The sequence below is a fragment of the Lichenostomus cassidix genome, chromosome 14, assembly GCF_008360975.1.
Source record: "Lichenostomus cassidix isolate B80296 chromosome 14, HeHo_3.0, whole genome shotgun sequence".
NCBI lineage: Eukaryota > Metazoa > Chordata > Aves > Passeriformes > Meliphagidae > Lichenostomus > Lichenostomus cassidix.
The window spans coordinates 3,903,309-3,920,872 of NC_139495.1; the positions used below are offsets into that span (position 1 = coordinate 3,903,309).

The window sequence follows — 17,564 nt, forward strand, 5'->3', positions numbered from 1 at the left end:
GAACACACAGCCTGGGAAAGGTGTTCCAATAACTGATTCCAACTCACACTGCCACACACTGCAAAATTCTAATTTTGTGTTAGGATGTCCACTTGTTTAAGAAATACCACGGCATTCTGATCTTATTTCAAAATGTCACACACTCTCACTCAGGTTTCTCCTAATACCATGAAATGTCACTCTCCCAGTGCCTAGCCCATCTACAGGGCTGGAGTTTTAACCTTTCTTGTTGCTCACTCCATGTTCATGTCTTTGTCCTCCCACACCATTTTTTCTCCCACTTTCTCAGCATCTTACACAGTCAAGGGCTGCTTTCAGCTCCTTCTACCAAAACTACAACTGACTGTGCTGCTGTTGATCAAAACAAGTGGCATTTACACAAAGCGAAGCTCAAACCTCCTGTGATTTGCTGTGCTATTAGAGATATTTTTATTTTCTAGCAAGTATTCACAGATCTCCTCTTTCTGCGCATGTGGTTCGTTTTGAGGTAGCAGCACATCTTAAGGCTTGAAAACAGCAACCATTAATAGATGCAGAGACTCAGGACTGAGAGGGCTCATCTAAATCCAAAGTCTTGCATTTCTAAGTAGCTTCATAAGGAGATAAATTGTTAGATTTAAACAGTTGCTAAATACTTGAATTGCTAAATCACCCCCAAAAGTTTTAAAAAGTTACTTAAGGGATGAACTTTTCCCTACTGCTTTGTAAATGTAAATAACGTCAAAAATAGAATTTTTAAAATCTTTGACAAAAGTAATTATGGATTTTACTTGAATTCTGTTGTCACTGTAACAACACAGAACTTTTATATAATTACATGCACTTTTATGCCAACTTACACTGTAATTTCACACAGAATTTTCCCTACCTTAAGCCATGTTTCCCCAAAATGCAGTATTTAGCTTAGTTTGCAAGAGGTATAGGTGTTGTACACCCCTCTTAACTTCTGAACTCACCTAGCAATTTCTACAAAATTTGAAAGCAGCAAATAAGTTGCATCAAAATTAAATTTCCGTAAAGGTACAGAAATTTCGAATTGCATGGAGAAAACCCAGTTAAATCCTCCCACAGCAGAGAAAAGCAGACAAAACTTGGCTGTCTGACACTTTGACACTTGGCCAGCCTTGTGCTGCCTATCAGCAGGAATGAACTCTGATAAGGCACACTGTGGTTTCTCCCCTGTTTGATGGAATGTCTGTGGGATGGGGAGGGAGGCAGGGGGAGCTCCTGGGGGCAAACTGCACAATCACTGCAGAACAGTTTGTTAAACTATCAGCTCGGTTTTGGCATTCTTAGAATTGAAACAGAAGGTTTTGTGTGGAATTTGAGACAGACCACATTCCTCTAGATCTGATTGAGATGAACAGTCCCTGGGAGCTCAGCTCTGTTCCAGGATGAATCACACATCATATGTAACATTTAGCTAAGGAATGTGTCTCCTATTTATTACAAATACAGGTGAAATTATATCTCCAGCAAAAAGCACTTTTGGTAGTTAAAAATTCTATGTTAGGACCCACATTTTGAAATGTCAAACCTCCCTTTTAGCGAAGAAATCTCATCTCATCTGTTTACAAAACCCACTCTTCTTTCACAACAAACCCCCAAGCCCCTGTGTCTGTATCTACAAAGCTGTTTGAGGTATTGGGAAATTGAGGGGGTGGGGTTTGTTCTGGGGTTGTTTTTTCTTCAATTCCACTTGGGGAAGGTGATTCCATGGATGTTATTTACTTGTATTCGCTGGAGTAGGAGGTGATTTCAGTGTCGTTGTGCAACCACTTGAATTCCAAGGGCCAGCTGCCTTCAGCGAGGCAGGTCAGGACCAGGCGGTTTCCTTCCAGGTGCATCTGGGGCAAGCCTGGCTCTGTCTTGAAGAATGGTGCAACATCCCCTGCAAGACAAAGGGAAAAAATGGGTTTGGAGGCTATTTAAGAAAATATAGGGGAAAACTACTGATGTTTAGCTTATTTCTTCTCAACATGGTCACCATAAAACAACGATGTGATTCAGTTAAGGCTTTCACTGGTACATTCATAACTAAGCTTTATCTGTAGAGGCAGAATTACCAAGATCTTGATAAACTTTGTCCTTGCCCACTCAGACAAGCTTTTGTCCATGTTTACTCCTTATCCATCTGAGAATTCCAACATTGTCTGCTGTGGCAGGCAGTGAAAAGCCCTATTGGCTTTTTCCCCCCCTTCTCCTCTCAGAGGATTAAACCCACTCAAAGCTTTTTTTTATATATATCTTGAATAGAAACCAGAAGAATAATCTTGGATAGAAATTATTATCACAGCAGGAAAAGTCTCCGGGTAAATGAAGATTCTTGATAGGGAAAAGAATTTAGAAAAAAACACCTCAGAAGTTTAATGTGTTTTTCAATGTTCTTGCCAACCCAAATGTGTTAAATTATATTACCTGAAGCCACTAACAGATTGTGAATTAGGGTACTTCAATAATATGCAAGGGTCACATGTAATCTCAAACTCTTGTGTATCACAAATAAAACACTCCAAGCAGCAAAATTCTTGATGGGTAAATTGCCAAAGCTCTGCTGAAATACAGATTGATTCTGAACCCACACCTGCTGGAGATCTACCCAGGTCACCTCTGGAAGATGAAGGTTTTCACACTTCATGAGTCAAATTTCTACTTGCAACTACAGGGGCTTATATAAGCTTAATTTTAGAAGCATACAAATACCTTCTATAACCAAAATTAACACAGAATGGTTTGGGTTGGAAGAGATCTTAAAGCTCATCCAGTTCCACCCCCTGCCATGGGCAGGAACATCTTCCCCTCTCCTGGGTTGCTCCATCCAACCTGGCCTGGAACACTTCCAGGATTTTATGATTATACAAAAAACACAGAAGTTATATTCAAAGCCAGAGGTTTAATCCAAAATATGAATAATATTCAATAGGTAGACAATACTGAGCTCTGCTTTAAAGAGTGCAGGTGCAGTGTGTGTACTTTATATATAAATTACAGAAAAACCCCAAGATACACAAATGTTGTCCCAGTGCAAGTAATGACTCATTTAAACTGCAAACCTTCTTTTAGAATTTATTTTAGATGGGCTCAGGCATTTTTATACTTGCTATTTAAAGAGTTTAACTTATTTTTTACAGTTTGGAGGGAAGTGACTTCATGCACTATTCCAGGCTGGCTGGAATTTTAGAATCCACAGGGCCCAGAGTCACTGAGAGCCCCAGGACAGCAACCACAGGGACTGGGGACAGGGAGTTTGGGGCAAGGGTGCTGCTGGTGGCCTCCCAGTGACCCTGGTGTTCCACTGAGATCACAGCCCAGCCTGGGGATATCAGCCTCTCCAAGCCTTATCTTTCACTTTGATGAGGGAATTTTCCTGGCTTGGCAGAGCACATGGCAGCACAGACTTGTTATTGTTAGAGTCCCAGGGCAGAGCTGGGCTGGGAGCCCCAGGCCCACTGTTGGCAAATTATCTCCTGCAGGAGATATAAATCACCCAGAGCTCCCCTCTCATCTGATGGTTTGTATTGTCTCCTGAATGTTTAAAATTTAACTTTGGAAACGGTTATTTATGCACAAAAAAACCCCATGTAATCTTAAAGCAATGCTCATAAACTATCACATGAAATCCAACGTAACAAACTGAATTTAAAACTGTATTTTGAGGTAGGGCCCTTTTCTGATTTGTTGCATTTTAAATAACCTGTCTTTCAAACAAACTGATTTATGACCAGTGCAGATCAGCAGTATCCTCTTTAAATTGGCTATACAGGAAGCCACAACAATTCAACATATGAGAAAACTGGAATAGTTCCAAACTAGCAGACATTCCCAGACAAGCCAAGGATAGTTTTTACACTTCTCCACACTATTACATGACTGACAATATATTCTGCAAAGCTTCTTTTTGAGTTGTTGTTTTAATGACTGCAATTATTGTGAAATCATCCCAATTCTCATTGTCTCCAACCTACAAAAATCAACTGGTATTTTAAACATTATAAAGAGAAATTTAAGTTGGAGTTAGAAGACATTCCTGCGAAAAACAGTTATTTTACCCTGAGTGAAAAGCAAATTTTTCCAAAGGTATTTCTAAACAAGCGAGAAAATGTTAAATCCTGTCAAAGGCTTCAGAGGTATTTCGGGGAGTCTCCCAGGGGAGTTTCAGACATTCTACCCTGGTAAGATTAAAGGTGTCAGGCTTCTCCCAGAGATGGAAAAGCAGAGTTGGTGTTCAGGGGGAGATAACAGAGACCAATTGGTGAAGTGAAATGCTGAGTGCAGAGGGCCCTGCAAACAACACTTAGCTGTCTGTGTGCAGAGATCATGGAATGAGTTTCCTAAACTGTTCCTCCCTGGAGAAAGTTGAGTCGCTGAGGGAGATGTCAGTGGAAGAGGTGTCTGCACCGAAATGAGGAATTTGTTGATCCTTGTTTTCAGTGATTCACACACTCAGCAGCAGAACCTCCTTCATTACTGACTCTGAATTATCCACTTACTCCTAACTTAATGTCTTTCCAAGCAAAAATGATGGATTTGGAAGACAAAGTGCTGCCCACAAGTCTGTCATTCAGCCCTACATTTCCTACTCAGATATTCCAAACCCAGTGATGCTGCAGCCCACTTAGAGCAATCTCCCATTTAAAGCATCACAATCAAGCTGTTATTACATGAAAATGATTCTCAAAACTCAATCCAGTTCAGTTAGAAGCTAAAATTTAATAGACCTACGGGAATATTTTTATAAAGAGTATAGCATGCTTTATAAATTACCCTGGCTCTCTGGAAGATTTACTTAAACCCTTGAAGTAATTTTATCTTCTAATCCTTTATTCCTGACTTTCTCATAAATCACATACCATCGGTTTATCAAATTCAATTACGCAATCAGAGCTCACTAAATATTCACCGAAAGCAGCAATGAAAATAAAATGCAGAGCAAAGATTGCAAGCAGAGAGGCAGCTTTGGTGAGGTTGGCATTTCTGCAGCACAGGGCTGCTCACACCTCAGGCTCAGCATCAAACCAGGGCTGCGCCCTGAGCTTTATTTACAGCTTTAAACTGAAATGGAAAACAGAATTTAAAACTGGACCCGCAAGGAGAAGTTTGGTTGTTAGAGAGCATCTCAGGGAAACAGGAAAACTGGCAGGAAAAAATCAAAGCCATCTCAGAAGGGAAGTTGTAGGGAAGAGATAACTGGTTAAGGGATGGAGGACACAAGGGGTCAGGAAATAGGTATGAGATACTTGACTTGGTAATTAACTACAGCAAGGGCTCACCAGGAGGCTAACCTTGGCCAGCCAAGGGTCTAGAAGCCAAAATGCATCTCTGGTTTTGAAGAATTCATTCTTCAATCCATTCTTGAAGAATGGAGTGAAATACTAATAAAAAGCCTGAGTCCTAAAATCAAAAATAAAAAAATAGTGCAATTATTATTTCTGGCTAGAATACTTTTCTGCCTGCAAAAAAAAAAAAGAAAAAAAATTCTAAATGTGTTAATACTTCCAGCCTCTCTGGCTCTTCAGCCAGACTGATTTAAAAATAAAAGTAATAGTAATTAAAAATTTTTCTGAGTTGCAGGAAGGAGCAAAGGGGTAAGGTGCCAATCTGTTGGCACACATATATTTACAGCTTCAGTAAATTTTCATTAAGTCTGCTTACCAAACTCGCCAACATCCCAACTTGTGTCCTTAAAAGGATGCTGCAGATTTATTTTATGTAAATCTCAAGAAGAAGTAGGATTAAATGTGCCAAAATTATCTGGAAATATAGGTGGAAATTTGCTCCACAGCATGACTGCCTTGCTTTTCTGCACCTCTGAGCTGCCTGAGTTTCAGTACACTGCTGGGTTGGCCCATCCAGTTCTTTTCTTTAGTACATGAAAAGCTTAGATGGATTTTATCTCAAAATAAAGATTCAGAACTAAGTTCAACAATACTCAGACATTGGACTCAGAGGAAGGAAAATGCAGGGAGTGCTGAAAGCAGGTTGAGAGATCCCCACTGCTATTTGTCTTTGTTATGAAACTCTACTTTTAAGTAAATTTTAGGTGAGCTAATATTGAATATTAAAAGTAGATTAACCTGCACGTCAATCAGCAATTCAGAGCAAATACAGCTCAATCACTTAACAAATACCAGGTGAGCAGCTGCCTTTCCACAGCTCAGTACACCCAACAGGTACAATATTGAAAACAGAGTTTTGACTGAGATACATTTTTCAAACTCCAAGAAATACACAATTGGTTTATTAAGTAACACACCTCTATTGATTTTAGCTTATTAATCTCCAGTCAAAGCATGATGCACATTACTCTTCATATGCTTTTAAAGCTATGATCAACTGACACAGGGAAATAAAGAACAGAATTATCTCAGAGGAATTGTGCAGGAAAATGGGACAGAGGCTGAATGATCAGCCCAAGAGAGAAGACCAACAATACAGAAACGTTTTTGCTCTCAGGGTGTGCCAGGAAAAGAGATCTGAGCCACCTTGAGGTGGATAAATGATGACTGCTATGGGAAGAATACCCCAAAAAGTCTCTCTGGGACATTGAATGTGTCATACGAAAGTATAGGTAAAAAGGCAAATAGTCAGGAAACCCAAAATAGTGACAGGAAGAATCTTTTCAGTAATCCAAGGAAAATAGGAACAACTCTGGACAGCAAAATCCCATTCAAGGCCAGACTGAAGTTCAGCAGGGACATTGTCAAGCACAGTCAAACACAAGCTGCTCTGCTCTGACAGCAAATAACTGCAGCCTCCTGGGAAAATGGTTTTTCTTCTTATTCCCAAGTTGGATATGGAAAGGATTTTTCTCTATTTTCTTTTCAAAAGGATCTTTTAGTCTTGCTATCTCGGTTTTTTAATCTTATAGCCTCTGATATACATGCATACATGTGCTAGCGCTGGATGCAAGTTGTATTCTCTTGTGGAAATGAACTTCAATAGCTTATATGGCGTATGAATTTGGAATTATTACACAGTAAATCCTGGGCAATGTACCAGAAAGTCAGATTGAACTCAGATATATTTGAATCAATCTTCTTTTGAATTCAAACCTTCTAAAATGCATTGGTGAGATGCTGTTGAAGTTAGTATATGATCTATTCATAAACTGTCAACAATGTCAAACATATATTAGAGCATTCAGTCACTTTAACTGTATTGATTTGCAGGAAGTCTGTTTTACCCAAAATATTGGATCTTTGAAATTCAAATTTTTGTGGATGAAAGTGTGACATAAATCACCAAGTACAACAATTAAATTTAAATTGCATTTTACTGCCTCATTCTAAACCTCGATTGCAAAGGACTGATGCATCATAGTGAATATTTCATTAAAATATCAGGTTATTTTTCAAATATACTGCAGCGGCTAAGAATTTTCACACAATGGTATAAAGCATTCTCTCAAAATGGATTTCCTGAACTTTCATCAAAGACGATATCTGATTTTATATTGGAAGAGTACTGAAGCAACTGTATTTAAATCAATCTTTCTTCCTCAATTTCACACATCAAGTAAATGAGCCCATGCTACCCATTTTTGTCATCCTAGAGATTAAAAAGATAACCTTCTTTTTGGGTACCTCCATTATAATCCCTGAATGCAAATACACTTATCAGCTGAAGTTGATGGATAGTGCTTTTAAAGGTTTAATTGGGGATGGAATTAAATTGTTTTAGGACTCAGCAAGTTCTGTGAGGAAGCTTACATATTTCTAGAATAAGTAACATTTATTTCTTTTAAAAGCAGAGTCACAGGGAGACAAGATTTCAATGGGTAACTTCTTTTTCTTGCCTCGAACAGGTCACATAACTAATTGGCAAGTTAGCTGTTGGGTAATTGCCAATCATATATTTGATTTGGATGGAAGAAATATTGAACTAAAGATTGCAAACCTGTTGCAGTCTATCCCAAGAGGAAAACTAAACATTCTGTAATGTATAGTTATGATTAGCTTTCCACAATTCAATAGAATAGGAGTCCCAAGCGGCAAGAATGAGTGTTTCACACTGATAGTTAAGTAGATTTAATTAAAAATTCCTTTTTTTTTTTTTAATTGAAGCATCACTTCTGTATTTCAGAATTACCTAAATGGCACTGCAGGTTCCAGTTGGCTTCTATGCTCCTCATTTCTTGATGCAAACAGACCAAATGTTTCTCCCAAATCTTGGCTAACACACAGTATTGCTTAAAAGAACAAACATCCTAATTCATTCCCTTAGAAACTTCTATAATTCTAAGATAAACACCACAAAGTGACTTGCTACAGTAAAACCTGTTTTAGTATTTCCAACCTTTCTTCCCTGTTTTAAGGCACAAACATTTCCTGTTATCTCTCCTAGCCTCCTTCCATTTTTCTCTATGAACAGCTTTAGATGAACTACAAAAATCCATTTGCATCCTGAGACAACAGCAAAAAGCCAGAGCAGATTTTTTTGGCGATAAAAAAAGAAAATCTTACTATCACCGACTGCTTAAAAGTCCTTAAACATAACCCATTCTTTGCATTCACAAAATCTACTCCTTAACACTCTGCCATCTATTTAAAGACCATCCTTTCATTCACTACAGAATCGCTTCTTGAAGAATTCCCTTTTGAGAAAAGATTTCTCAAGTTTTATTAGAAACAGTCAAAATGGAACTGAAAAGAGGAGGCCCCCAGAACCTCAGCAGAGTTTTTACAGGACCTGGATTCTGATAGAAAAAAAAAATAGACAGTGGTTGGTAACATCACTCCATTAAAATTCAACATAAACCTCTCTCAGTTATCCCCAAATACACCCAGAAAGCCTTTCCCACATGCAATTGTATTATTCTTTTCTTAAAATTGATTTCTTTAGCAGACCAGCCAAGGAGAAAAAAAATAATGAGCTGATATCGTTTTAACTGAGCCTCAAGCAGCTCCTGATGTATTAACCTAAAATCCCACTAAGGCTTCCTTTTCCCATTTAATTTCTACACCTCATGTTTTAGTCTCACTTTCTGACCACCTGTAATAATTCAGTTCAGTCAGGGCAAAAAAAAATTATATTGGTTTATTGTATATCAGAAGGCAACCACTATTCATAGCTCTGTGAATTCAGGGAATAGCACAGAATCCCAGGATGGTTTAGGTTGGAAAGGACCTAAAGCTCATCCAGTTCCACTCCTGCCATGGGCTGGGACACCTTTCCCTATCCCAGGTTGCTCCAAGCCCTGTCCAACCTGGCCTTGGATACTTAACAGCTTCTCTGAGCAATCTCCACCAGAGCCTCTCCACCCTCACTGGGAAGAATTTCTCACCATCCCATCCAAAGCTACCCTCTTTCAGCTCAAAGCCATTACCTGCTGCAGGATTAAAAACCCAAAAAGCTACATATGATGTTGTCAAATTATGTTTGGCGTAGTTCATCCACAAAAAAGGCTCCAGATTTTTTAAAAAAAAAATAATTCATGAGGATGTTTTTAGGAAAGTTACAAATGCACTGAAAGAAAAAGGCACATCCATACAGAGCAGGTAAATGAAAGAGAACCCATTAACTATCAAAACCAAAACAAAATCTCCAAAGAAACCTCCAGCCTCTGAATTTGGTATCAAAGCACAACCTCTGTGCTTTTCATATTCTCTTCATACAGTGATGTTTACAGAGCCTCACTCAGAGACTGGAGGAAATAAGTTGTTACTGTGGAAATCTCAGCCCACAGCAGGTGGAAGGCAGAGCTGCCTTGCCAAAAGAAAATCCAAATATAGCAGGATTTCCTTCATTATTTTAACCACAAAGGAAGCTATTGTTGCTGCTGCATAATCTGCAATCTCCAACTACTGTAGGGCAGTCTGATCACATGGATATCTACCCAGCAATTTATAAATATATCCTCTAAATATTCCAACTGACGCCGGCATGAAGGCGAGATGAAACCCTACAGAACACTTAACAGGAGAGAAAAGATGAAAACACAAATGTGCTTTCCTCAAGTTCATCCCTGGTATAAGAGGTGTTCTCAGTGTGCAGAAGATAAATTAAATCAAAAAGGTAAACAGCTGAGGAGTGTCTCGAAGTACCAGAACAGAAACACGAGAGCAGCAGGAGGAAACAAAGGAACAGCAAAGGCACTGAAAGCCATGTCAGGCACCTAGTTATGTTTTCAAGAATTCAATTCTAAATAGAAGAGCAGCTATGAATATCCAGAGAAGATATAAACACATCTCTTTTGATGAAGGAGGCTGGAGGGGAAATGATTCATGCTCAAACCTTTGTTAAAAGCAATGCCTACTGCCTGCTGCTCACTGCTATTGTTATTTTGTTTAAATGCAATTTGTAATTGTAATTTTCTTTCTTGTTTTCTTTTTTTTTTTTTAATATACTTGGAAAATGTAAACAGGTTTAGAAACTGGGTAATGCCTGCCTCAAAAAGCTCACTTCTAAGGATCTCAGTGGTGGTACTGAACTGGAGGGTGGTGAGCACAGGACTGTTCATATCCTTATGTGATGCTGGATCAGGACAGAAATGCCAACAAAGCACAGTCCAAAGTTCACAGAACTCCACTGAAATGTTCCCACATCTTAAGCAAGCTCTGGGACAGGCACCTGGTCAGGGCCAGAAGCACAGAGGGATCCCTGCAGAGCTCTCAGGGTGTTTGTGCAGAAACTCCCAAAGGCTCTGTGGAAGCCTCACATAAATTGGGCACCTTCCTTTTCCCAAATATCACCAATTATTTCTGTGTCTTTTACATCAAACCCTTCCAGAACTACCCAAGTGGAATTCTTTCACCACTTCAAGGAAAATACACAGATCTAGAGACTATAGAATTATTTTCAGCTATACTGATGAAACATGTAATTTCTTCTTGTCAAAATTGGAAGAAACATATCACTGTTCTAGAAAACATTACTGAGCTTGACACATCTGAAAGAAAAGAAAAGGAGTTCGTTGATTAATCTGGATATTTTATTTCATTTTCTTTGGGTTATAAATAAGCAGCAAGTTAATACTGTTTTCAACTTTTGACAGTTCTAATGTTAATTACATGTACTGGATTTTATAAATCAATACTTCTTACATAAAGTGTTATTTAACTTGTCAAGTGCAGCAATAGATCAATGCATTTACTGTTCTTGCTAACATTGATGGATGACATACATCAAAAGCATATGTAAAGGAAAAACAAAAGATTTATTTGTAAGCCAGACAGGGTTAAACCCCAGTTAGGCAGACAGGGAACTTAAACAGTGTTTTCGAAATAACATCTTAACTTTATTAAGGTGTGAGAAGTTTTCTTCTCGTTTGGGTTTTTAGGAGTTTGGGGTTTGTTTGGGGCTGATTTGTGGGTTTTTTTCTTTTAATGCCAAGCCTTGAAGCTATCAGCAGACTGTTCTGTGCATGGAACTATTATATTAAATCTGTATATTCTATAGGATACAGGAGCAATGAGTTGCACCACCCAAACTTCAAATATATTTTCCTAAAGTACCATATCCTCATGTTCAGCACAGAGCACTTCCATCTGAGCATACCAGTAAGGTGATAAAGAAACCAAAGTTGATAACTACTTTACTATTTGCAAACCCGCTACAGTTAATGTGCTTAAAATTTTAAAGGATGTACAAGAAAAATTTTGATCATAAATCAACTCCAAAAATTGCATTCACTGCATTATGAGCTGTAATAAAAGAAACAGTCAAACACCATCCTAAGAGCCAATACTAATGCACCTGAACATCTTGAGGAGATACACAATTCCCAATGTAACTAATACCTGTGATTCATTTGTTCCATTTGTAAAGAAGACATAAAGTATATTAAAGCTATGAAATCCCAAAGAACTGAAAGCTATTACTCTGTATGTAACTACAGTAAATCAATAAAATATTGGTTAAAACCCATTATCAGAAGTGTGTATATATACAGAATGTATAATCATGTACTGGAATAGAAGGGAAAATTGTTTTCCTTCTATTATTGATAGATTTCTCAGGACACAAGTAATAATTACACAATATAGTATTTCCAATTCACAGAATGACCAAAAAAGCCCTTTTGCATTAAGAATTATCATGAGGATAGGCTTTTTAATGTTACCAAAAGTAATGAATGTAAACTTGAAGTGTTATCCTTTGTAAGTAATTCATGTAATCACTACATTTCAGTGCAGTTTATCTGACTAGGAAATAGAAAGACACTCAGTTGCATCACCACAATATTCAATTAAGCACAAAGAGGCTCTACTCCATCAGCTCTGTAACTTTGGATAATGCTGATGAGAAGCAACAAGCAATGACTAAAATCTACAAGTTTTATTAGCATGTAAAAGAAATAATTAACAAAAAGAAATAGAAAACTGAAAAACAGTTCAAGAGTCTAAGTCAAGGTGGAGTTTGTAAAGTTACCCTCAAACCTTGGAAAAAGATGAAATTCTATTTAACCAACATTTTTAAAGCAAAAAACTAAAAGAGACACCACTTAGTCTGCTGGGTAAGGTATGTCCTGCAGGACCTTCTAAACACCTTCAATGAGGCTGAGAGTTAATGCAAAAAAGTCATGAGATTGTCTTCAGAGTTTGCGTATTTTTTTTAAATAGTCAGACAAAAGACTTCACAAAAACTCTTCTAAATTGTTAAAGGACTGTGGGCATGAAAGAGAAAGCTGCCTTAGATACAGCCTGGGTTTGTCTGTCTGGCAGGATTTTGTGTGAGCTGTCAGTCACCTGAGGGATGAGAAAATATTATCCAAGTGGAAAGCGGGAAATGTGAACATGGAAACTTTGTGTCCTACTTGAAACTGTGAGTCAGGAGACAGGGAGAGCCTGAGAGAGCCTGGCCAGGAGATTTAACCCAGAGAAATGCAGAAATACATCAGCAGGCTTAGTCCAATCCCACTGGCCTCTAACACACAGCCTGCCAGCGAGGAAAACCACCAAACCCCTACCTGTTAGGGTTATTATGCTGGATCCTAATCATGATCCCACACAATCCCAGACAGCAGCACCTGCTGGCTCCTGCTGGAGCCCAATCCAATAAATACAGGCAGGCTGGCTAAACCCTGCTCAGCAGCACTGAACAAATGCAAAGCAAAGCTCTGCTCCTCGCTCTGAACCCAGGCAAGCTGGCAATAATGAAGATGTATATCCACAGCGAGTATGGAATCAGCCAGAACCTCGATTCATGAGCACTCCTGGATCCTGTAAGAGGTGAGCCCTGGGCGGGTTTACAAGTTCCACAGAATTGCTCACTGGGGGAAACAATCTGCTGGCTCAGTTCTCTGCAGGATTTCCCCAGTCCCTCCAGTCATCTGTTCCTGCTCTATACATCCACATACATCATCAAGCTGACAATTTAGAAACCGGACCAGATGGATGTATAACCCCAAACAGTGCTGTTTGTTAAATCTAGAAGCTATTAATCAGTGTAATTTCCTTTATTAAACTCTGTGGGAGAAAGGGACGAATACAGATGACGTATTACCGAGTTTTACTGGAGTGCAGCACAGGATGACACACACTGAGCTGATTTTCACCCAGCAACACCAGAGAAAAATGTTGACAGCAGAAATGTTCCTCCCAGAAAAAGATTATTGCAGGACAAAGAAAGCAGGAAAGGGCATCCTAAATGCTTTCTTTGAGTAGATAAGGCATGTTATTTTCCCCAGAGGAAATAATTACATTCTCTGAAAGGACTGGCAACTTCAAGTTATTTTTAAACAAAGAGCAGTTCTTTGTGTAACATGAGCACTAAGTTGTTTCAGAGAAGCAAGAGGTGAGCCTGGATCAACGAAGTTGCCTTCACCTTTCACCAGGCACTTAATGCCAACCCAGCTGGAAAACAGACTGGGCTGCTCGAGATTTCTGCCTCACAAACAATATTTACTGCTCTCCCTCTTCTGACTCTGAAATTCCTCACATTTTTAGACATAGGGCTAAAAAATATCAAGGTATATTTCCTGTAACCTAAAGGTTTGCAATAAAACCATCTATCTGCACCACATGAAAAAACATTGCAATTTTAACAGAAAAAAAACCTGTACGAACAAATGACAGAAATAAAGTCCTCCAGAAACACCTAGAAATGGTTCCCTAACTATCAAAAGAAGATTTACAAAAGGAAGGAACGCCTGCAGCTATTTGCTTAACAGGCAAAAGAAAAGATTTCTACAGATTAATTTATTTTGGAGAAGGTCACTGAAGCGGAACACAGTTGTGATTCTTTAGTGATGCTCTGACACAATATTGCAAACAAAGCTAATTTTGCAGGTTCTGTTGCAGGGTAGAACATCCCTCCTCTGGCCCAGCAGAAATCCCAGTGATCCCAGTAAGGGAGGTGACAGGGCAGCCTCCTGGGCACTTCCTTGGCTTTAATTCCCACCATGGTGTGAGTAAGAGAAAAACAGGGAAAAGGTTCAGGTCTGTTGGATATTGGATGAGTCTGAGGGCAACCTGGTCTAGGGAGAGACCATGGAATTGAAATTGGATGATCTTCAAGGTTCCTTCCAACCAAAACCATTCTGTGATTTTATGATTCCACGAATTGCTAAAAAAAATAATTTGACCCAAATATTATTTAACTTTATGTAATAAATTCAAATTACCTTCTTTTAAGGGTTTATCACATAAATACTCCTATTCACACATTTTTCACAAGCAGAGCTTTCACTGATACAGTTTGTGAAAATGTCTTTCACCAGCATGGATTTCAAAAGGCTCCTTTATGGAGGAGAACCTCTGAGATAAACCCTCCTGCAGAACCCCTTTCTGCCTTAGGAGCAAACAGACTGAAATGCTGCTGCATTATTGCTGCCTCATTAAGAAGCAAATTAGTTGTTTTTGTCTTTGTTTAGCAGTACTCAACAGGTACTTATTTTGACACCACTTTAATGTGCAAACACATTAAATTAACGTGTTTCATGGTTACAGAAAACATTCATTGGACAAAGGCCAACCCAGCAGCCTCACAGCAAAAATGATTATTTCTATATTAAAGAAGTTAAATAACATAAGACACTTCTCTACACATGCTTTTTGCCAACCCATTGTATTTGGCAAAAGCTGATGATTTTCACCTTTCTAGTTCATATTTATAAAGTACCTTAAACACAATTTATTACAAAAATAAATAAAAATAATTAAAATGGCATACATGGCAAAAAACCCATGGCCAGAGCTGATCTTCTCCTCTGTGTACACAACCAAATCATCACAATTGTGAGTGCAAAGTTCAAGAGCAACCTCTGTTATTTCTCTATACTATATATAGAAAGCAAGTTCTATTAATAAACAGTCAGCCTAAATTAGCATTGAGACAATATTTCCTTAATTTAGACTTCTGGCCTTTAGAAGTAAACAGAAAAAGTATAATAATGGCAAATAAAACAATGAAGCAGTAAAAATAACATGATGATGGATTAAAATATATTGTTTTAGTTGGGAGTCAATAGGGCAAGTGCTTTATAAAAATTATGTTTTCCCTTGACAAAATCAGTACAATACTTGCTGGTACAAGCAATAAAAAAAACCTCCCATAAAACACTTCCGACTTCGCTTTCCATTTTAATGGCTGCAGGCAAAATTCAGAATACATTTGTCAAGTTGATATTATCAACACAACAGGGGTATGCCTGACTTGTTCTACATTTGTTCTGAAAGTTCACTTTAGAGGCCATCAGCCAGGAAAGAACACAGGAAACCGAAATCATTCCTACCAGGCAGACACAGAAATATATCTTCAAATATTTAAGAGAAGTTTCAGTAAATATTATCACATATTACTCTGCCAGGCATCAATCACATTCAGTTTAACATTAAAGACCAAGTGATGTGAAAATTAAAGGTGATTTCGCACTCTCTCTTTGCTCAGTTTAATGAGACATCCGAGTCTGATCCATGACAACTGCTGCCAACATCTTTAACTTTTTTCCTGACATCTGAAATTGATTTCAAAGACAGATACTGAGAAGGCAAGAATACTACAGAAAAGGACATAGGAAAAGCATTCTAAAAGAGAAAATCAAATGTATAGACTTGACTTTTTTTTTTCCCCCTTTGGTACTTGGAAATCATCTGCATCATTAAGCAACTGAATTTCCATTATAAATTCCTAAATGTACCTGAACCTTATTCTTGTACCTTTGAAATGAATACCAGCCAAGTATATTAAAAACAATTCTTTGCTTTCATACATTGTTCATTTTCCATTTTTGTTCACTTTGACAATACCTGGGCTGGAGGTTTTTTCCATGGAGTGAAAGCCTGTTCTTTTTTGAAAATATATGTCCTTTTGCTTGTACTTTTCTCTGTTTTAATTTCTTAAGTTTCTTCTTTTCCAGACTAAAACTTACAGAGAGGAGAAATGTATCATAAAGATAATAAAACCAACTGCTTGAATTGTGTCATTCTGTGATAGATGAATGAAGGAATGAATGAATGAATCATCACTTGAACTAACTGATAAAAGCAACATTTATAAAATTATTTAAATGTCAAAACCAACTCCTTACCAACCACACACTGGCTGAAAATGCGCTGAACTCTCTGTATTGAGGCTCCTTATTAAGAAGCTCGAAGGAAGACTAATTGTAAGAGGAATTACTGTATCAATCAATGGATTCCAAGAACAACACAGAATGGGTTTGGGCAGCTTATTTTTAATGAGGGTACAATGATATGAGGGCAAGAAGCTTCACTTTGGCACCAACAGCATGTTTGTAAGAGAGAGATCCCAACAGCTGCCCTGGACAGATGGTTGCTTTTACTTACAAAGCTTTGAATTGAAGAAAGATTAAATCTGTGGATGAAGAACCTTTACCTTGCAGCTCTGCCTGCATAGCTGGCAGAGCAAAATAGCAAAGATAAACAAGACATTTATTATCATCTATCTTATGCACACAGTATTTCTTAAATGGACAAAACACCCTGTTTGTTTGACTTTAGCAGCATGTGGTTCCCACTGAGCATCCTGGAATTCTCAGAAAAAAAATGAAGGAATTCCAGCTTTCCTGTATTCCCGTCAGAATGTCCAGCAGAAAAAGCGAAACAGAAAAACCAAACAAATACAAATTACACAGAGGAAAAGAATCTGAAGTCAGAAGTAGCCAGCACAAAAGCAGATTGCCACGCACTGCATGACTAATGGTACATGCCTGTGTTCCAAGGTAATTAATCCTGGTTTTTGTTGCTAGCTGAAAGTCTTGAAAGAGTCATTCCTGGGGAGAATGCAGGTTTTCCTTAAAACAAGGCAAAAGTGAAGGATTTGATTTGCTGTGCTGACATAACCTCAGCAAGCAGCAATAAACACTATTCACTGAAAATGTATTTGTATTGAGTTCACCAAACTCAAGCTCCTGTGTGGTTCTGACCTGAGGCTTCCCTTATGGAAAGCACTTTCCACACTGACTTTTTAGAGATCTTGGCAAATGCCTTGGTTTACTACAAGTGCTTACTGCAAACTGCTGCCTGATAACAGCTGTTCACATGTCACAGGAGTATCCCCATCCCTAACAGGTTTTATTGAGCCTTAAAATTGGGTATCAATATATGAGATAAAGAAACTCCAAAATCTATGGCACCTATAGCACTACTTCCAGCCTTTTACTG

The 17,564-nt window shown here is 38.3% G+C and overlaps 1 protein-coding gene across 4 annotated transcripts in view; it reads right to left on the reverse strand.

Moving 5' to 3' along the window:
• Positions 1–17,564, reverse strand: part of SDK1 (sidekick cell adhesion molecule 1) — a 378,509-nt gene that overhangs the window by 270,154 nt on the left and 90,791 nt on the right. For all 4 annotated transcript variants that reach the window (XM_085074532.1, XM_085074531.1, XM_085074533.1 and 1 more), the window contains one exon: positions 1,732–1,891. In XM_085074532.1, the coding sequence (XP_084930658.1) occupies positions 1,732–1,891 (160 nt within the window). The remainder of the gene's footprint in view (positions 1–1,731; positions 1,892–17,564) is intronic.